At 52.7% G+C, this 21,857-nt stretch overlaps 1 protein-coding gene across 2 annotated transcripts; it reads left to right on the plus strand.

Moving 5' to 3' along the window:
- The first annotated feature begins 1,439 nt into the window (after positions 1–1,439).
- Positions 1,440–21,319, plus strand: SLC66A2 (solute carrier family 66 member 2). 2 transcript variants are annotated; one of them, XM_049781782.1, is made up of 6 exons: positions 1,440–1,474; positions 1,792–2,067; positions 5,243–5,376; positions 8,010–8,063; positions 18,140–18,356; positions 20,162–21,319. In XM_049781782.1, exons 2-6 carry the CDS (start codon positions 1,865–1,867, stop codon positions 20,367–20,369), a joined length of 816 nt encoding a protein of 271 aa, XP_049637739.1. In that variant the 5' UTR covers positions 1,440–1,474; positions 1,792–1,864; the 3' UTR covers positions 20,370–21,319. The 2 variants fall into 2 exon arrangements, with proteins under 2 accessions (XP_049637739.1, XP_049637740.1); XM_049781783.1 differs by lacking the exons at positions 1,440–1,474; positions 8,010–8,063 and having other exon boundaries at positions 1,605–2,067.
- The last annotated feature ends 538 nt before the right edge of the window (positions 21,320–21,857 follow it).

Below are 21,857 nucleotides of genomic sequence, written 5' to 3' on the forward strand. Positions count from 1 at the left end.
AGGGGTTGCTCCTGGCTCTATGCTCAGAAATCACCCCCAGCAGGCACAGGGGACCATATGGGATGTCGGGATTTGAACCAATGACCTTCTGCATGAAAGGCACATGCCTTACCTCCATGCTATCTCTCCAGTCCCCACCCCAGTTCTTAACTGAACTCAAACTGCTGCCTTTTCCCAAAGGCAGAGCTACAAGTTTGGGACAGGACATGGTTTGGAAAGGCCTGCTCCAGTTTCGTGGGGGCAGTTAGTTCCTTGGCTGGAGCAGGATGCCTGTCACTGGTTCCTCCTCATGCCTCACACCAGCCATTAACCATCACACATGCCACACACACTGACTGTCCTCCCTCACAATGCCCCTCACACCAGCTGTCCTCAGACTCCTGCAGGTGACATGTGGCAGTCCTTCGTTGTTTGTGACAGGTGGCATCTTTCATTGTTCATTTGCTCATGCCACCGTCTGCTCATGGCCACCCATGATCCCTCACAAACACTGCTTTGAAACATTAGCAAATGATGTGTGTGCTGGCATCTGCAGATACACCTGTGCGAGGTACACTTTGTCTAATGCAGCTGTGTCAGGAGTTGTGCCAGGACTGTAAGGGAAACCAGATCTAACAGTCAAGCCAGTGCTGCCCTGAGTCAATTGCCAGGTACAGCATGTTTACAGCTTCTGTGCCAGGTACACAGAACCCTACAAGTCAGTCAGTAGCTCAGCATGAACTCTTGTCGGGTCCCACTATCTCTGGCTCCTGTGCCAGGCGCACGGTCCCTGATGCACCCATATCAGTGGGGGTCAGCTGTTAGCACCTGCCGCTGTGTGTCTAGATCTTGGCCCTGGGCACAGGCGGGTTCTTGGGGGTCCAGGCTGTCCCCAGTAGAAACCAGTTTAACTTATGGCACTCACACCAAGGTTCCCCTTCTGGGTCTCCACTGCCTAGTCAGGAGCCAACAGGCCTGTCCACAGAGCCATCACTGATGCATCTGGAATCCCTTGCTGGCTGGACTCAGACTGGCTGTGGTCAGCGCAAGGGGTGCCCGGATCCAGGCCCAGAGGCCAGACTAGGATAGGGGGCAAGGTGGAAGTGGTTGCCTTTACACTGCCTTTGCTATTTGCCCATACCGGTTGTATGGGTTCGAGCATGACCGGCCCTCCCCTGGCCTCTAGGGACTTCTCCAAGACATAGCATGCCAGAAACCCTCCCAGAACTCCACAGGACCCCTTCGACTACCCCAGTCTGCCTTCCCACCCTCACTAGGACCCAAAGCGCACCAGACCCGTGGCACACACTAGATCCGGGAGCGCACCAGGACGCCAGGGCGCACACTAGGACCCGGGAGCGTGAGCGCCGTGGCCTTGGGAGGGGACGAGCATTGTGACATCACGTAGGGCGGAGCGGGGAGGGCGCAGGAGGACCGGGACGGACGGACAGACGGACAGACGGACAGACGGACCGACCGCGCGGCGCGGCGGCGGGTAAGTCCTGCGTCGCGTCTCCAGGGTCCCTGCCCCTTCCCAGGTGGGGGACTTTGGCCCTTGGCCGTGCGTGTCTCTCCCGCACCGGCTCCCTAGCTAGCCGGCCATGCGAACCCACCGGGTCCCGAGGCTCGTGTCCCAGCCCTTCTGCCCCCAGCACCGCAGCCGGGAGCCCCGAGAAGCCGTGGGCCCCCTGGCTTAGACCCTGGGCCCTAGGCGCCCGGAGTCCACGAGGGCCCGTGCCTGGGTCTCCAACCTGCGCCCTCGGCCCGCCCCACCTGTCCCCTCCGGCCGCCCTGACCTGTCCCCTCCGCCAGGCCTCATGCTGGAGCGCTGCCCGTGCGCCGGGGTGCGGGAGAGCGCGGGCGAGCGCCCGGCCCGGGCGGCGAGATGGAGGTGCAGGGCCTGGACTGGCTGCTGGGGCCACTGCGCCGGCTGCTGTCCTGGGCGGCGGCGGGCGCCATGGTCTTCGGAGGGGTGGTGCCCTACATCCCGCAGTACCGGGACATCCGCAGGACGCAGAATGCCGAGGGCTTCTCCACCTATGTGTGCCTCATGCTGCTGGTGGCCAACATCCTGCGCATCCTCTTCTGGTGAGTGAATGAGTGGCTGGTACCGTGGCGCCCCGGGCAGGTGAGGGGCGTGCAGAGGGGACAGAACCAGGTCCGAGTCACCTGGCGCTTTCTGCCCCAGGGAGGGGAGGAAGCAAACCGCTGGTCCCAGGGCGCCCCCAGGACGGGCCCCCCCTAAATCTTTGGGCTTAGGGTTATATTTTTTCCTCTTCATTTCTTTAGTAGGAAGTCCACTGTCTGGAAAACACTCAAGAGGGTATTTTTTTTTCACACCCCGCCCAACTTCCTCTTATTATTTGTTCTGCTTAAGGACATTTAAGTTAATGTTAGCAACGCCAGAATTATCCGGGAATGGGATTTTCCAGGACACCAGCTCACCATGCTTGGGGCTTGGAAAGGTCTGGAGCATCTGCCTGATGGGGTCTCTCTGGTCAGCCCAGCCTTCTGGTGCCATAGACAATGCTCCAGGCATGGCCCCTGCTCCTTGGAAGTTCTCCCTGGGCCCCAGTTGTGCTTGAAGTGGACCTTTTTGAGAAATGATTTACAGCTGCTCCAGTTTTGAGTGTAGTCTGGAAAGTTCCCACAGCTGCTGGCCACCACCATTCTTCCCTCTCACCCTCATTTGCCTCCTCCAGGGGGTGCCTCACCTCTGCAGGTGCCTCTGGGCTGCTACTTGGGGGTGGGGGCAATGATGTTTGCTCTTAGCACATATGGAAAAACCTAAGCTGAAGGTTCCCGCTTTCCCCTTGGCTGAGGTCCACCAAGACCTGCTGTGGCATGACATTCTCTTCCCAACACCGGGACGGGAGCTGGGCCAGGCCCCGTGGTGGCTGCAAGAACATAGGGCAGGCCTGGTGGGGCATGGAGCCACGGCATGGCGTAAATGAGCAACAGAGCCAAGTGCAAGGACGCATCTGCGGGCAGAGTTAAAACAGTGGTTCCTTGCTGGGGCCTTACTTAGGGTCTTACTCCCACGCGTGGCTGACTCTGTCACCAGGTTCCATTCCACTCAGGCCTAAGGCTGTCCAGAGCAGCACTGTACAGTATTCGGGTGCTCTGACCTTGGTGGGCCTGGTTCTGACCCAGAGTCAGTGCTGAGCTTTGCTGAGCTGAGTCAGGATTCAGCTCGGGCACAGACCTCTGGGGCTGCCTTCGTGGGGGAGTGGATGGGCATGGTGCCTAGCAGCCCCATGACCCTAATCTCAGTGGCTGGGCAGGCCCTGCATGTGCCTTGCCCCAGCCCAAGGTCCCTCTCGGGGCAGTTCTGGGCTCCTTTATTCCCTTTGGGGACCCTGGGGACTCTACACCTGTTTCCGTTCTAGGAGTCATGCTGTCCTATTCTATTTAATAGTCTGTTTTTTTCTTTGGTGTTTGGGCCACACCCAGTGGCGCTCGGGTTACTCTTGGCTCTGCACTCAGAAATTACTCCTGGCAGGCTCAGGGGCCATATGGGATCCCAGGGATCAAACCCAGGTTGGCTGTGTGCATGGAAAATGCCCTTCCTGCTGTGCTATCACTCTGGTTCATTTAATAATTTTTTGTTTTTTGTTTTTATTTTTCGGGCCACATTTGTTTGATGCTCAGGGGTTACTCCTGGCTAAGCGCTCAGAAATTGCCCCTGGCTTGGGGGGACCATATGGGACGCCAGGGGATCAAACTGCGGTCCTTCCTTGGCTAGCGCTTGCAAGGCAGACACCTTACCTCTAGCGTCACCTCACTGGCCCCAATTTAATAATTTTTTTATTTGCTTTTGAGCCACACCTTGTGGTGTGTGTGGGGGCATGACCCTGGGGCTCTGCCTTGTGCCCCACCTTTGGCGCTGCTCCCTCCCCCATCCTGGAACAGTTGCCTAAGGATTTCCCATATTCAAAGTTGCCACTCCGTAGTGTGGGATCCAAGCCAGTCAGTAGGAATGAGGCAGAGATGGGTTGCCTGGCATCCCTGTGGGTCTGTGATACCTCCACAGACTGCAGGAGGGAGTCGGCATACCCCACGGTTCTAACATAATTGGGTTGGTTTGGGTCCTACCATGGCAACTCCTGGCTTGGGGGTTGTTCGGGGCACAGGTGCTGGTTGAACTGGACTCCCACATCCAAGCTGCCGTAGAGCTTTCTCCCCAGCCTGATTTTAATTCTGAGGTTTGGGGCCCCCTTTGAGGTCTATTCCAGCTCTGTGCTTATGGGTGATCCTGGCTTAGGGATGATCCTGGGACCATATGTGGTGTCAGGGATTCAAACCAGGATTAGCGGGCACAGACAACATGCTTGAACCCCTGAACCATCCATCCCTCCAGCCCCCAAGATGTTTAGTAGGATCAAGGTAGAACTTGGGTCATCAGGGCACAGCTGGCCACGAGGTATGAGGAACTAAGTTCAGCCTGTGTCCTGCACATCCAAACTGTCTTCCCAGCCCTGGAACTGTTTTCTTTAAAATCCTCTTGTGTTAGGGCCAGAGAGAAAGCACAGCAGTAGGGCGTTTGCCTTACACCCAGCTGATCCAGGATGGTTCAAATCCCGACATCCCATATGATCCCTTGTGCTTGCCAGGAGCGACTTCTGAGTGCAGAGCCAGGAGTAACCCCTGAGCACTACCGGGAGTGATCCAAAACCCAAAAATAAAATAAAAATAAAACAAAATCTGGCCCATGCTAGCCCAGGATGGTCCGCGGTTCGATCCCCCATCATCCCATATGGTCCCCCAAGCCAGGAGTAACCCCTGAGTGTCACTGGGTATGGCCCAAAAACCAAAATAAAAATCCTTTTGTAAAAATAGTGTTGAGTGGACCCTCCACTCTGCATCCACTTGGCCTGTGGGATGTCAGGAGACTGAGGGTGGTCAGGCCTGTGCCTGGTTGTGGGGTGAGACAAGCCTGAACAGAGCCTCTTGCTGTCGCTGAGGGTGCTCAGGCTCCTCCCAGTGGCTCTGGTGTCAGATGTGGAGTGGGGTTGGGTATCAGAGTGATGACATTGCATCGGGCATGGGGCCATGGGAGGTGTAGGCGCCCTGTGTCAGACTGTATGAGGTCTACTAGACCTGTCACAGTGGAGTGTGGACCTATCGGGATAGAGGCCTGCATCGCACTCCAAACATGGCCTGTGGTATTCATGGTGTGGCCTGAGTTTCTGCACTTGGATGTCGGGTGCAGTTGGAGGCGGGTGGGTCTGTGGAAGATGCCAACTGCCTTTGTTGCTCACAGGTTCGGCCGGCACTTCGAGGCCCCGCTGCTGTGTCAGAGTGTGGTCATGATCCTCACCATGCTGCTCATGCTGAAGCTCTGCACTGAAGTCCGCGTGGCCAGCGAGCTCAGCGCCCGGCGTCGCTTCTTCTCAGGTGGGTCCTGCCCCAGGAGCTGAGTCCTGACTGGAGGCTGGAGGTGGGGTCTCTGCTCTCACTGGCTCACAGGCCTGACTGTGGTCTTCGACCCCTCACACTCTTACCCAAAGAGACACTGAGTTCACAGAGCCCAGCTTCATCTCCTGGAGCCAGCCCAAGGCGTTGGGGACACAAGAACATTTCCACACTCACCCACCACCCTCCCCCGACTTTGGGAGGCTCAAAAAATAGAGTTTTGAGGGTTTTGTGGGTGTGTTCTGTGGTGACTTTGCCCAGTCTCGGCCCATCGAGCAGCTCTTTATTTTGTGTTTTTTTTTTTTGTTTGTTTGTTTTTTGGTTTTTGGGCCACATCCGGCGGTGCTCAGGGGTTACTCCTGGCTGTCTGCTCAGAAATAGCTCCTGGCAGGCATGGGGGCCCATATGGGACAGCGGGATTCGAACCAACCATCTTTGGTCCTGGATCGGGTGCTTGCAAGGCAAACGCCGGGCCCAGCTCTTTATTTTGGTCTGAGGGCTCAGCACTGCTTGGAGGCAGCTTCTCCTGATTTCTAGCTGGGCCCATCTTCATTGCTGGGATTGTTTCCTTTCACTGTGCAACCACCCCCTAATGGCTCCTGCGTTTAGAGAACAAAGTCACTGGCATACTTGGTGGCAGGATGTTAGCCAGTGGCCCTGGAAGGCAGCCTGGACCATAGAGGTGACCATCAGCTGTGCTACTGAGCTCCGCCTTCCCCTCTACTCCCCTCCATCCCTTGAACCTTGTCTCAGAGCTGCCAGAGTCAGTGCTCAGTATTTACACACGGACACAAGCCAGGACCTTATGTACAGTAGTGTGAAAGCTCCTGGAGAACTCCAGAGAGGAGGAGGCACCGCCAGGCCATGCACAGACTCAACACTCACATGTATGAATTTGGTTGACAGGGTCACACATACACCACAGGAAGTCCAGGTCACGTGTAGGACCTTGAGCAGTATGGATCACACACGTGACCTTGGGTGGTACAGGGTCACCCTAGCCATGGTAACATCTTTGCTCCTATTCACATTGACACAGGAGGGGATTTCAGGAGAGTGCAGAAGGAAGAGACCATTTTCGGAGAGACAGCAAGTGGGTCGTAGGTGTCTGACCTCTCGCCTGTCATGTCTTCCTGAGGAACTAAGTGGCTTAGGGACACTAATGAACCAGGTTCTAGGGGTCACGTCTAATCATCTGTGACTCTGGGGCATGGGCTGGCACCTTCTAGGTACCTACCCAGAGGGTATCTCCTCCCCTGACTGACCCTGGAGTGGCCCTGGAGATCTCAATGGTTATTCTGATACACTCTCCTCTTATGTGTGTCCTCAGCAAGGGTCGTGTGGTGCCCAGGATGCAAATCCCTGGATGCTGTGTGTGGTCCAGCCTCCTGAGGCTCTGTGCCTGCCCACTGATCAGCCTCCTGTATTCCTTTGCGTTCTGGTTCCAGTATGTGTGACCACTCATCAGGCCTTGAAAGGGCAGGAGTTTCTGAGGGATATGGCTGGAGCTGAAGTCCGGGGATTCAGGGACACATGTGGGTGCATGCGGTGTCAGCAAGGCTTATGCCCACTCATTGCCTATCTCAAAAGTCCCAGGGGCCTCTGCTCCCTAGCGACAGCCTCGAGGGCTGGCGCTAAGCCAGGAGGTCCTTGACCTCCTGGCCTGCTTCTTTTTTTGGCACCTGGGTGTCCTGTCCTGGACATGATCGTAGGCTGGTCAGGCCAGCTCGTCTTCAGGTCCAAGAGGCAAATGGGAGCTCTAGGGTACTGGGCCCTGGCACTTCACAGCCAGGCCAAGTTTTTGCCACTGTCCACAGGGACCTTGATCTTAGCTCAGGGCTGCACTGCCGTGGATGGGTGGGTGGATGGGTGGACTAGACGGGCCAGGCAAACTCAGAGGTGCTGCCAATAGGGAGCACATGTGCTCTGGTGCTGGGGTGCCTCTGTGGTCCCCTGTGCTCCTCTGTGCTCCCTGGTGCTCTCGATGCTCCCTGGTGCTCTTTAGGCTCTCTCCCAGACCCTGCCTGGGTCTTGCCGAAGTTTGCTCTGGGTTGTAGCTGCTTTCTCGTATCGTGTCCAGTGTCGGGGAACAGCGAGGGGCCCTGCTGGGTGTATGAACGCCTTGGCCCTGCTCTGCTTCTCTCCTGAGTCTGCGCCTCTTCCTATGCACCACCCTTTCTCCCCTCTGAGGCTCTCTGTGTTCCTACGGCTGCATGTCAGTGGGCCTGAGTCCCCCTGCCAAGACCAAGTGTCTGGCCCCGTCTCCTCACAGTCCTCTGAACACAGGCCACTTGCCAGCTCTATTATGCCAGCAACAATGGGAGATCACTCTCCTGCCCCTGAGTCACCTCCCCTCACGTGGCCACTTGTTTTGGCCCCTAAGGCCCTCCTGTCCCCGAGCAAGCACTGGTTCTCAGAGGTAGGCAGGTTTGCAGGGAACGTGCTAAGCAAGTGGATTTCCAGACTCCCAGGAACCAAAACCTTGTGGCCCTCCTGCTTCCAGCCTCGCTTTTCAGCAAAGAAATGCAGAAAGGGCTGGAGATGCCACTTTGCAGTGTCCAACGTCTGCCTGTCCTTTCTCCTCCCCCTCTGTCCGCTTCTCTCTCTAAATGTAGCTGCAGACAATAAGGACGAAGATGTCAAAATGCCCCCTCGGCGCTCCTACCTCGGTATGTACCTGAATGCATGCGGCCCCTGATGCTGCACCTCTCCTGGTCCTCACCCCTGCCTCTCTCTTTCTTTTTTGGGGGGCCATCCCTGTCCGTGCTCAGGGGCTACTCCTGGTACTTGGCACTCTGCACTCAGAAATTACTCAGGCGGTGTTTGCTCACCCCTTCTTCTCTGTCCTCACCCTTGATCTGTCCTGTCTGTCCCCTCTCTCTGTCTGTCCCCATCTCTCTGTCCTCACACCTGTGCTCAACTCCCTTCTTCTCTGTCCTCACCCTAACCCCCCTCTCTGTTCTAACCCCTTAACTCCTGACCCTACACATAAGCCTGTACCCCATGTGGCAGCACTCCAGCCACTAACCACCCCCAGCCTGTGTGCATGGCATGAAATCGTCCCAGAGGCTGCCCAGTTCATGCATGTGCTTGCATGTTTGTGTGTGCCTGTGTAATGGAGAGAAACGGAGGGATGGGGGTGGAGGAGAGCGGGAGCACAGAGGGGATCGAGGAGAGGAAGACGAAAATGATCTTCAACTTCCAAATCATTATATATTCAAGTTTTAGAATTCTTTGGTTAAATTTATCCTAAAGTATTTTTAGTGTTATTTGAAACAATGGCATTGTTTCTTTATTTTCTTGTAGTTTGTTTATTGCTACTTTCTAGAAGTAAACTGATTTTGCAATTAAACTTGTATCCTGCACCTTTGCAGAACTCATTTTTTTATTTTTATTTTTTGGGGATCACACCCGGCATCACTCAGCTCAAGGGTTACTCCTGGCTCTATGCTCAGAAATCGCCCCCGGCAGGAACAGGGGACCATATGGGATGCTGGGATTTGAACCACCGTCCTTCTGCATGAAAGGCAAATGCCTTACCTCCATGCTATCTCTCCGGCCCCTCATCTTTTAATTTTTAATAGATACTTGAAGGTTTTTCTGTGTATGAGATCCTGCTATCTGCAGAGAGAGGAAGCCCGACTGCCTCTGCAGACTGGGTGCTTTTTCTTTGCTTTTTCTTTTTTTTTCTTCCATAGTTATCCTGGCTCAAAATGACATGGGTGCATTTGTTTGTCTCACTCCTGGTCTTCAGAGAAGATACTTGCTAATTGGCCTTAAGCAGGAGCTAGCAAGGGTTTTACATTGATGCATCATATTAGTTGGACAAGTTTCTATCTAGTTTCTGTTCTGAGCTTTTAGTGTTTTACTGTGAAGAGATGTTGAAGGTCCAGAGAGAGCTCCATGGACTGCCTGCCTGCCTGCAGGAAGATTGGATTTGATTCCTAGCACCCTATAGTCCCCCCTAGAGCACCCCCTTTGCACCACCAGGAATGGCCCAAAGAACAAAGCAAAAGACAAAGCTCATCTGATGCTTTCCTGTCTCTGGGGTTGTGAATGTGTCACAGCCTTTGTTCTTTGACCATATGTCGCTTCCAATGGGCCTGGCATTTTGAATCACTCGTGCTTTTTCTAAGAAAACCCTTGTGACTGACTCTGAGCCTTTCCAGATCAACTAGATTGTTAGCAACATGGGGCGGGGTCCTTTCTGAGTCTGCTTTGGCTGACTTTGGTTTCATATCAAGCTGCTGTTCTCAGAAATGCAGGTGCAGTCTCTTCCCTAAAGAACTGGTGTGATTCCCTTTATGATGGTCTCCTGAGCAGTGCCCAGGGGGCTGGAGCCAGATTGTGACACTTAGATACTCTGCTCTGGTCCATGTGAGGCCACAGGCTACCCAGGCATGCTGGGTGACCATGTGGGTGCTGGACAGGCTACGTCCCTACACATAGGCTCACTCCTGCACAGTAGCTTTCTCCCAGTTCTTGTTTGGTTGGTTGGGTTTTTGCATACAAAGCCTGAGCTCCAGTCTTTTTTTGTTTGGGGACCATACCTGACTGTGTTCAGGGCTTACTCCTGGCTCTGTATTCAGGAAGAATACAGACTATTAGGAAAACTTCTAATAGGCTTGGGGGACCATGTGGGGTGCTTGGAATTGAACCTGAGTCAGTCGTGTACAAGGCAAACACCCTCCCCGCCTCACTGTCGCTTCATCTCCAAAAAACTCTAGTCTTTTGAGCCATCTCTCTGCAGATGGGAGGGTGTTTCCTAAATGTCTCAGAAGTCCTGGGGGCCTATCCCAGCATCTCTCAGATGATGGGGCCAGCAGTTCATTGTCTACCTGTGGTGCAGATGGCTCTTGGCCATTCTGGAGGCCTTGGAGGTCCTGGGGGGGGGGGGGTGGCTGTGATCTTTGGACCTCGTGCTAGGGCTCACTGGCCTGCAGCACACAGGGTTCTGCCCCCAGTCTCTGCTGTCCATAAACGGTTTCAGTAAACATATCTGGCTGGCATGTACTATGCAAATGTAAGGTGCTCAGCATTTTCACAAGGTGACCTACTTGCTTCTTTGTAGCAGTAGTTTGCTTATCCCCACACAACATTGTCCTGGTTTGTTTTGTGTATGGTTAGGAAAACCAGGGTAACTCCTGGCTCTTCACTCAGGGATTATTCTTGCTTTGTTTTGTTTTGGGACCACACATGGCAGTGCTCAGGGCTTACTCCTGGCTCTGCACTCAAGGATCACTCCTGGCGGTGCTCAGGGGACCCTTATGGGATGCCATAGATCAAACTTGGGTCAGCTGTGTGCAAGGCAAGCACCCTAACTATTGGACTATTGCCCAAACCCCTAATTTTCCACTACAGCATTTATGATTTCCATATGCATGCTTTTCTCTTTCTCTATTTCTTTGGAGGGATGGAGCATAGCCAGCAGTGTTCAGGGGGTCACTCCTGGCAGGACTTAGGGAACTGTCTGTCCAACTAGGATCAGCTTCTTCCTGTTCTGTGGGTCACATATGCTTCTTTGAACTTTCTCCACAGTGATTCTTCTCTTATCTAAATCTTTTTTTTTTTTTTTTTTTTTTTTTTAGGCCATATCTGGCAGCACTCAGGGATTACTCCTGGCTGTGCACTTAGAAATCACTCCTGGTGGGGCCAGAGAGATAGCATGGAGGTAAGGCATGCAGAAGGTCCATGGTTTGAATCCCAGTGGTTTGAATCCTATGTGGTCCCTCGAACCTGCCAGGAGTGATTTCCTTTATTTATTTATTTATTTATTTTTCATTTTCGTTTTTGTTTTTGGGTCACATCTGGCAGCGCTTCTGGCTCCATGCTCAAATATTGCTCCTGGAAGGCTCGGGGGACCATATGGGATGCCGGGATTTGAACCACCGTCCTTCTGCATGCAAGGCAAATGCCCTACCTCTATACTATCTCTCTGGCCCCCTTCAGGACGTTTTAAGTTGTTCTGTTGTATATCTGAGCTCAGAGGTCGCTATTTTAATTGAAACGATTTATGCAGTTGATGTGCTTCTTTTGATGATGCCGAGGACCTGTGGAGGTCCTGTGTGCAAGTGTTCTGCAAACTGTAGTTCTCTCCTCCGTCAGAAATCGTAGCCTCGCATTTGAGTTGGAAATCGTTCCAGGGAGTCTGCTGCCCTGTGAATTACAGCCTGCTCCCTGCAAGCCACACCTCCGGCTTTTGCTTCTGTGTCTGTGATCTGTATCAGGGCTGCATCAGCAGAAGTGCCATGCCTGGTTCTTACGTCCTTTGCGCTCTGGACACTCAGCAGTTCAGCAGGTTTCGTACCTAGTCTGGTGGCTGTGTCCTCAGAGGTCATTTGCTTCCTTTTTTCCCCTTTCGGGTCTATACTGGGCTACTTCCTTCCTACTTCCTTGACTCTCAAAAAATTCAGTGGAAGCTGGAGATTTAGGGGAAAGACTAGAATAGGTGGGCTGTGGTCCTTCCATCAGGTTACGGTTGCTGGGTTGAGTGTGGTCTACCAATAGAGGAGGCGGGGCCTGTTCTGGGAGCCTCAGGGAACTGTCATGTAGCCCTCGGGCCTCTCCAACAAGATGTGCCCCATCCACACAGTGGGGTGAGCCTGTACACTCAGCTGTGCACACTCAGCCTGCACAAGGCCCAGCTTGGATTGGGCCAGGCCCCAGATTTACGGGTGCTGAGATAGGCTGTTAGGGGAACTCTGTTCATTTGCGGATATTCATGTCTTAAATCTAAGCCCTTGGGTGCTACAGGTCTGAACCAGAAGGTGCTCTGCAAAATAATCACACACACTTAGTATAAGAAAAGACTTTTAAAAAGTCCCCACATTACCCTAACTCCAATCTGCAGACCACCCTCCAAGCAGCCACTGGTGGAAGCTGTGGGAATGAAAGAAGCCCCTCCTCTTCCATCCTTGCCTTTTTATCTATGGAAAAACATCACACCTAGAAGGTGGGACCAACTGGTTTCACTACCAATTAGAGGTGCTGCATTCTTAGAATAACATCTGATGAGGAACCATGTAGGTGTTGATTTACATAGAGACAGACACATCCCGTAACCCCACATTCATGGACTCAGAGATCCAGAGGGTGCTCTGTGGGGAGCAGGAAAGGGAAGAGGAGCAAACAGGTTGCTAGGAGATGAGCCATTTCCCCTACATCTATACCCTCAGAAGGTTTCTGTCTCCTGTTTGGTGGGGGCCTGAGTCTGCTGCCCCCCCCCAGAGGAAGGTGCATGTTGGGGGCATAGAGTGATGCTGCCACTTGGGTTGCCCAGGGTTCCTGTAGTGAAAAATCAGGTCAGGGCAAGTGGCCTAACCTGGAGGGGCGGACGAGCCAGGGACCTTGGAGGGCTATCCTGCAGCCACAGTCAGTGTTTCGGGCAGTAGGGGGAGCCCTGGGCACCGGGGGTGTGTGCTCTTCTAAAAGGTCTTGGGGGTGTAGGGTCCACGCCGCCATCCCCAAGCTCACCATGAACTGCCCACCCTGCAGTCCTATCACAGGGCACTGGGTATGAGGATCAAAAACAGGCTTGTCCAGGAAGTATGTCTGAGACAAACACGAGGGCCCCTCCGGGAACTCTGAGACCACAGGAGTAGACGTTTTCCTCTGGGAAGAATTTCGAGTGTTGGAGCGGATGTGTGTGCAGAAGCCGCTGTGCCGGTCCTCTCTGGTCCCTGGGCAGTGCTCTGGACAGTGCTGTGCTGCTCCATGTGGCAGGTCCTGTCCCTGCACCTTTTTCCATTTGCAAGTGCCTCCTCCTAATTCCTTCTTCATCTTTCTGAGGAGGCAGCGCTTCCTGTTTCCCTACAGAGCCCATGATTAGGTGCTGCACTCTGCACTGTCCTGTGGCCATACACTGCACACAGTCTAACAAGTTTCCCTACATGGGTCTTCTGATAGCCTACTGGGAAGTGTAACTGTGTTTATGGAGAAGTGTTTAAATGTATCCTGCGGGGCCGAGAGATAGCACAGCTTGCGCAGAAGGACAATGGTTCGAATCCCAGCATCCCATATGGTCCCCCGAGCCTGCCAGGAACGATTTCTGAGCATAGAGCCAGGAGGAACCCCTGAGCGCTGCCAGGTGTGATCCGTAAACCAAAAATAAAAATAAAAATAAATAAATGTATCCTGGGAGGTGTAGCAGTTTATCCTGGGAGTTATGACAATGCATCATTGTGGGTGTGACAATGTATCCTGGGAAGTGTGACATTATATCCTGGGAGATGAAACAGTGTGTGTGTCCTAGGAGGCGTGACAGTGTGTCCTAGGAAATGTAACTATCTTTGGGAAGTGTCACAATAGATCCTGAGAGGTCTAACAGTGTATAGGGAGGTGTAACACTGTGTCCTGTGGGTGTGACTGTGTATCCTGGGTTAGCTCCAGGCCATTCTGGATACTTCCCCTTTTTTTTTTTGTTTTTGTTTTTGTTTTTGTTTTTGGGTTACACCCAGCAGCGCTCAGGGGTTACTCCTGGCTCTATGCTCAGAAATCGTTCCTGGCAGGCTCAGGGGACCATATGGGATGCCAGGATTCAAACCACCGTCCTTCTGCATGCAAGGCAAATGCTCTACCTCCATGCTATCTCTCCGGCCCTGGATACTTCCTTTTTGATTGGATCCTGTGTGTTTTGTTTTTAGATTTCTGCTTCTGATTGTTCACTTCTAGTGTGTGTGTGTGTGAGTATTTTTGTGTTCTGTTCTCTGTAGATTTAGATACAACGTCTTGCTCGACTGGTGAGTTCAAATGACTTCCAAAAACTTCCTCAACCCTTTACCAGCAGCATCATGTACTGTGCAGACAGGCTTCTTTGCTCCCACTGTGCCTCTTTTTTCTGTCTGAGGACCAGCTGTGACTGAGCAGGGTGCTGACTTGTTCCTTACCTGACTTGTTCCTGGTTTTCGGGATCCATGAGTGTGATGGCAGCTGTTTAATTGGCTATCTGAAAGTTATGTTCAAGAGCACGTTCTTAGGACCACTGGGGCCTCTCTGAATGGTGCTGAGGGTCAAACTTGGACCCTTAATAGTGCAGTGTGTGTTCCCACTCTTTGAGCCATTCCTTAGAACTTCCTTTCTATCCCTCAGTTGAGCGCTTTTTTTTTTGTTTTGTTGTTTTGTTTGTTGTTATTTGGTTTTTGGAGGGCCACACCCAGTGATGCTCAGTTGTTACTTTTGGTTATGTGCTCAGGAATCCCTGGCTTGGGGGACCATATGGACGCCAGGGGATCAAGTTCCGGTCTATCCTAGGTCAGCCACTGCTCCACTGCTTCGGCCCCTCAGTTGAACATTTTGTTTTGTTTTGTTTTGTTTTGTTTTTGGGTCACCCCGGCAGCGCTCAGGGGTTCCTCCTGGCTCTATGCTCAGAAATCGCTTCTGGCAGGCTCGGGGAACCATATAAGATGCCAGGATTCAAACCACCATCCTTCTGCATGAAAGGCAAATGCCTTACCTCCATGCTATCTCTCTGGCCCCATCAGTTGAGCATTTTTATCAGGAATGCATGTTTGCATGTTGAATTTTGCCAAATATCCTTTCATATCTATTGATGGACTCCTGTCTTTCTTTTTTTTTTTAATTGGTTAATGTGACATGGTAAATGCCACAATTTAGGATTGAAAGACAATGCTGAGTTCCTGTGGTGAGCCCTTCAAGGACTCAGTGTCCTAAACCTTTAAAGCCTGGGGTTGGTTTTGCCATAAGAGCAGTCTCAGTCTGTCTCATGGGATAAATGGGGAGTTAACCCCTACTTTGCAGCTTTCCAGAAGAGTTTGTGTAGAAGTATTGTTTCTACTGCAGGTATTGGATGGAATCTGCTAGGGAAGTCATCCGTGTGGCTGTATAGTCTATTTCATCTTGAATGAAATCTTGGTGGCTTCTTTTCCCCTAGCCTTGTCAGAGGCAGGAGTAACCCCTGACCATCACTGAGTACAGTCCCAAAACAAAAATAGGACAAGAGTGATAGTATGGCCGGTAAGATGCTTTCCTTACATGCAGCTGACCTGGGTTAAATCCCTGGCATCCCGTATGGTCCCCCAAGCCTGCCAAGAGTGATTCCTGAGTTGCAGAGCCAGGAATAACTCCTTCACACTCCGAGTGTGGTCCCAAAACAAAACAAGAACAAAAACTACTTTGCCTCACTAAAAAATAAAATAAAATAGAAAAAAATCACTCGGATAGAAGCTCAAAGTGGGGAGGACAGTTTCTTGGTCAGGAGTCTGTATTGAGTTGGGACCAGGCTGTGGGACTGCACTGCCCCTATTGGCCATCAGGGGGCGTACTGTGGGCCAGGGAACCTTCTTAGTTCTTGCTTCTAAGGAAATTCCTTTCAACAGCGTCTGTGCAGCTGTTTTTCTTTCTTTGATTTGTATTTTTTTATTTTGTTTACTTATCTATTTATTTTTTGTTATGGTGAGGCACACCTGGAAGTACTCAGGGGTTACTTCAGGCTCTGAGCTCAGAAATCACTCCTTGGCAGGCTTGGGGAACCACATGGGATGCTGGGAGTCAAACCCAGGTCTATCCCGGGTCGACTGTGTGCAAGTCAAACACCCTATAGCTGTGTTATTACTCCTGCCCTGGTTTTTGTTTTTTTTTATTAAGGCACTGTATTTACAAAGTAATTCCTAATAGTTTCAAGCAGACATTCTACCACCAGTGTCACTTGTCAGCTTCCTTACCAGGCACTTTTTGTTTGTTTGTTTTGGGGCCATACCCAGCAGTGCTCAGGGCTGATTCCTGGCTCTGCAATCCATGATCACTCCTGGTAGTGTTTAGGAGACCATATGGGGGAGCCAAGGATTGAGCTTGGGTGACCCCATGTAAGTTTAGTTGTTGTAGTTTGGGTTCACTGTGGTGGATTTCCAGTGATGTTGATCACAGCTGTGTTTTTTGCCACAAGTTTGTCTAATTACATGGAATTGAACTTTATGCATTTGTTTGGGGGAAATATATGGCCTTTTGTTTCCATTTCTCAGGGGGGCCCTTTGACTGACGGTACCCATCTGTAGTTGGGATTTTTGGTGAGTGGAGGTCAGAAGGTCTCTGAGCCTCGACTGCTTCCAGGATACCTGGCAGAGTTCCAGCTTTCCTGCTGGTACTTGGGGTCCCATTCAGCAAGACCACATCGGTTGTATTTTGTGTGCAGATGGGATAAGGCTCTGACCTATTGGGGACCCCCTTGTTAGTTCTCGATTTTTCTTCTTGCTGGAAGTGTCATTTCATGGGGGTGACGAAGCTGCCCTCTCTTCCCTCTCACCACACCCACTAGCAGCTTCTCACAGAGGATCTGCGAGCTGGAAAAAGACCCAGACCTGAAGGAGAGGAGGACAGTGTGTGAGTGCAGCTTGTCACCCCTTGAAATGACACTTCTGCGCCCCAACACCACACACCTCCCCTGCACTTGGCCCTTACTGAGCCCAGGGGGAACATTCTGATTCAAACACTGACAGGATAGGGACATAGCTGGGCGCAGACACGCCGCTTCCCATGCGTGCTTGGCCCAGTGCTCGGGCCTTCCCTGCAGGAGCCTTTGTTCACATGACCTCCCACAACCCATGTTCATCTGCCATGAATCCCACTTTGGCTAACTAGGGAGCACATAGGGACTTTGTTTCACAGGGACTATTTTTTTTTTTTTTGGTTTTTGGGCCACACCCGGTACGCTCAGGGGTTACTCCTGGCTATGCGCTCAGAAGTTGCTCCTGGCTTGGGGGACCATATGGGACACCGGGGGATCGAACCGCGGTCCGTCCAAGGCTAGCGCAGGCAAGGCAGGCACCTTACCTTTAGTGCCACCGCCCGGCCCCACAGGGACTATTTGTTAAGTGAATGATAACATTCTGTCAACTAAATGTGTACTGATGATAATTATCTACCTTGGGCCAGAGAGGTGGCACAACTGGTAGGGTGTTGGCCTTGCATGCGCTGACCTAGGACAGACCAAGGTTCGATCCCCCGGCATCCCATATAGTCTCCCAAGCCAGGAGTGATTTCTGAGCGCATAGCCAGGAGTAACACCTGAGTGTCACCGGGTGTGGCCACAAAACAAAACAAAATAATAATAATGATCTACCTTATCGGGCCCTTAGATGCCTAAGATTTCTCATTTCATTATGAAAGTAGTGCTCAGAGGCAGGGCTATTACTGAAGAAGTGAGAAATGATTAAATAATCAGATGGTGGGAACAGGGAGGCTGATGCAGAAAAAAGATCCAGAGGCTCTGACTATTAGTATGATTTAGGAGGAACTTCAGTTTAGCCTCTTTTGTCTCAAGTTAACATCAAGGCTTTTATAAAGTGCCTTGTCAAGAACAATTGAGCCACAGAACTCAGACCCATCTTCCTCACACTGACGCCTCATCAGCTCATGTCTCCTCTCACGCTGACTCACCAGCTCCTGTCTTCTTCACACACTCACTAGTTCACGTCTCTTCACACTGATTCCTCACCAGTTCATGTCTCCAGTAATGACTGACTCCTCATCACACGTCTCTTCACACAACTAACTTCTCAATGGCTCGTGTTTCCTCACACGGACTCCTCACCAGTTCATGGCTTCTTACAAGACTAATTTCTCGCCAACTTATGTTTTCTCACCCTAACTCCTCACTCACATCTCCTCACATTACTGAACCCTCACCAGCTCATGTCTCCTCACAGACTGACTCCTCACCAGCTCATGTCTCACACTGCCCTGAACACCTCATTCATCTTTCTCTCTCTCTCTCTCCTTCTTTCTCACCCAGACTTCGACCCTCACCACTTCTGGCACTGGAGCAGTTTTGGGGACTACATGCAGTGCATCTTGGCCTTCACAGGTGTGGCAGGCTATGTCACCTACCTGTCCATTGACTCAGTCCTGTTTGTGGAGACGCTGGGCTTCCTGGCCGTGCTGACAGAGGCCATGCTGGGTGTGCCGCAGCTCTACCGTAACCACTGCCACCGGTCCACGGAGGGCATGAGGTAGGCGGGTATAAAGGAAGCCTCAGGCTTCAAAACCAGGACCTGGAAGGTCTGGAGACAAATATTGGTGCAGGAAATAATCCACACAAAAGGGGGCAAGAACAGGTTCAGGAATTCCAACACACAGACCAGGAATTCTAATACATAAGCTTTCCACTCCAAAAAACAAAAAACAAACAAACAAAACCCCAGAAAAGTCAGTGAAGAAAGACCAGAAAATGAATGCACAGCCTTCCTGAAACTCAGGCTTTTAAAAAAAAAAAAAAAAAAAAGAAACTCAGGCTTTTTAATAGCAAGAACCAGACCACACCCATGGGAGAAGAATGAATACTAAATAGGAAGGGACCCAATAATCCAGTCACCAGATCACCCCTAGGGTGGAAAACAAACCAAGTAACCAACAGACAGGCCGGCACAACTCACACTTGCATGCCCATCGACACCAGGGCAGGGTGCTCTGTTGCCAGTTGGAGAAATCAGGTTGGAACCTACAATCTGAAGCCCCAGCAGGTGTCGTGCAGAGATGCTGGTGTCATCTGAGAGCTGCTCCTGAGGGCTGTGGGTTCATACTGCTGGGCTGGGGGAAGGTGTCAGCCCAGGTAGGGAGTGAGGAGCAGCTCCACCACCAGCAGAGTGTGCAGAGGCAGATCAGTTGATAGCTGCGTGTCAGAGAGGCGCTCCTGGTGGTGGCTTGTGTTAGAAGGTGATCACGTGGTGGAGGCAGCATGTCATAGGTGTGTTCACATGGTGGTGAGCTGTGATATATTCGCATGGTGGTGGTGTGTTATGATGTATTTGCATGGTGATGGTGTGTTGTGATGTATTCACATGTCAGTGACATGTTATATATAACATTCTCCTGGTGATGGTGTGCTTTGATGTATGCTATGACATTCACATAGCAATGGTGTGAGAGGAGCCTTTTGGCCATATACTATAACATAGTCACATGATGGTGGCTTGTTATGACATATTCACATGGTGATGGTGTGTTATGACTTATTCAAATGGTGGTGGCACGTTATGATGTATTCACATGGTGATGGTGTGTTATGACATGTTCACATGGCAGTGGCTCCCCAATCCCAGCTTTGAGTGTCTATTATGGGTCCTTCTGCTACACTAGGCTGTTCTTGCCATAGCGTACCTGTCCTCAAGGATTGATTGTTGGGTCCCCAGAGCAAGATGTGCAGTGCCCACCAGGACAGTCTTTGGCCACCTCCTCATACCTGCCTGCCCTTGCACCTCTCCTCCAGCACCCTTTCACCGAAGAAAATTTGGTTTGGGGGCAGGGTTTGTGGTAGAGAGGGGGGCTGTGCATTTGCTGCCCACACCTACCCACATCTGTGGACCATTGGTCCAGGGTGCAGAGGAGCAGCTGGGGGCACGGGGTGCAAGTGACCTCTAGGACCAGCACCATTGGGCTGGCATGTGAGCAGACATTACCAGTAGGGCTTCTGGTCACTGCAAGGCCTGTCGTAGGCCTGGGCACAGACTTATGTCCCCCATGAGCCATTGAGGGTGCAACTGCTGTCATAGCCACTCTCCCTGGACCCCATCCCTCCCCACTGTGGAGGGACCTGTCACTCCTAGCATGAGGACTGCCGGAAGTCCTCAGGGAAGGCAGCTGTTCTTCGACTCCAGCATGCCAGCCCGGGTATTGCCGACTCTGAGATGGGCAGAAATCCCTATACACAGTCAGGCTACCCAGGGCTCTGTGAACACAGAGACCTCACAGCAGAGGGTGTGGGTGGTGTGCTTGGCCTGCCTCACCCCTGACCTTTCACTCTGGTCTGTATCCTTAGCATCAAGATGGTTGCCATGTGGACAAGCGGTGACACTTTCAAGACGGCCTACTTCCTGCTGAAGGGTGCACCCCTGCAGTTCTCTGTGTGCGGCCTGCTGCAGGTGCTGGTGGACCTGGCCATCCTTGTACAGGTCTATGCCTTTGCCCGCCACCCCCCGAAGCCAGCCCTGCACGCTGTGCACCCTACCAGTGCCAAGGCCCTCTAGGCTGCAGGGCCCGGCTTGGACACCGCCTTTTGGTGCGGGGCTGCTGATCTCCACAAGCCTGGGTGTCCAGGAAGCAGCGGGGACCTGACCAGGCCTGTGCTCACCCTCTAGACCAAGGTGAAGGGTTTGCACCCAAGGGCTGCCATGCTCTTGATTCCAAGGTGCCCGACGAGCCCCCTTTAGTTTCTTAGACACTGGCCGGAACTGAGGGGCAGAGGGCTCAGGAGATACAATTGCCTCATCTCAGTGCGAGGACATGGTGCTGGGAGATGGGGAAGGAAGGCAGGCCAGGAAACCTCTGGCACAAGGTCCCAGATTCCCTCAGAGGAGACACTGGGGTCAGCTGTGACCATGGTGAGGGGGCAGTGAGTACAATGTCACAGGGCACAGACTGTCCTGGATTCACAGCCAGTCCTGCCTTACCCCTGCTGCTGTCCCAGGGAGGGGGAGTAACAGGCCTAGGTTTTGGGGTGCTGGCACCCTGCTGGGGTGACTCTGGCAGTGAAGGGCCCAGGCTGAGAAGGGCCCAGTCAGAGAGGGCTTTCTGGATGATGTCCCTCCCAAGTGACCCCTCCTCCAGGAGGGCAGTGCTGAGGCCAGAGCCATCTGGGTGGTGGGTGCGGGGTCCCACCACTGTCATGAAGGGCTGTCTGATCGCCACTGTGTGGCTCCCTCTGCGAACACAGGCTCCTGAGACGCCCGCAGGCTGGCGTCATGCCCCGTGGGTTGGGGTGCCAGGGAGAACCCGGAGCCTTTTCTTATTTCCATGTTTCCTCTGTCTCCTGGATGACTGAGCTGGGTGCTTAGGCTGGGAGCGGCTCTGGGCTGTCTTGTGGAGTGAAAGGCGCCATTTGGCATTGATGCTCGGCTAGACCAAACCCACAGAGCTGCACCGGTGCCCTGGGATGGCAATACACCGGCTTCTGGTCAATAAACTGCTTCAAGATCTAGTGTGTCTCATGAGTCTGGGGGGCAGGGGGGCGCACATAGTCAAGAAATCTCCCTAGGCCCTGCCTTCATTCACCTTGGCCCTGGGGCCTGCTGGAACTCTGAGCCCGTCCAACCCCAGGGCAGCCCTGGCTCCTGAAAGGCCCAAGGGGACTGGACCCCCACATCCCTGCCAGCTCCCATGGTGGTCACTTTGGCACTGAAGACACACAGGGGACAACTGTCTTCTTGAAGGGCCTCCCAGTGCCTCCTCCCATGTCCACAGACCCCGTTTGCTGGGCACCTGGGATAGAGTTGAGGTCCAGCACCCGAAGAACCTGGGGGGTTCCCCATTCCTGCTGCTGTGCAGGGGAGGAGCTGTGCCATGACAGTCACAACTTGCTGGTACTGATGGGCAGTGCGGGCAGGACATGAGCTGGCCTCTGTCTCATCTGGAGCAGGGTGTCCTCTGCCCAGGGGAGTTTGGGGGGAGCCTGAATAAGCAGATGGGGGGGCTGTGCCTGCAGGGTCGTGCAGACCCCTAGTTTATCCTGCAGTATA

The sequence above is a fragment of the Suncus etruscus genome, chromosome 10 (assembly GCF_024139225.1).
Source record: "Suncus etruscus isolate mSunEtr1 chromosome 10, mSunEtr1.pri.cur, whole genome shotgun sequence".
Lineage (NCBI taxonomy): Eukaryota > Metazoa > Chordata > Mammalia > Eulipotyphla > Soricidae > Suncus > Suncus etruscus.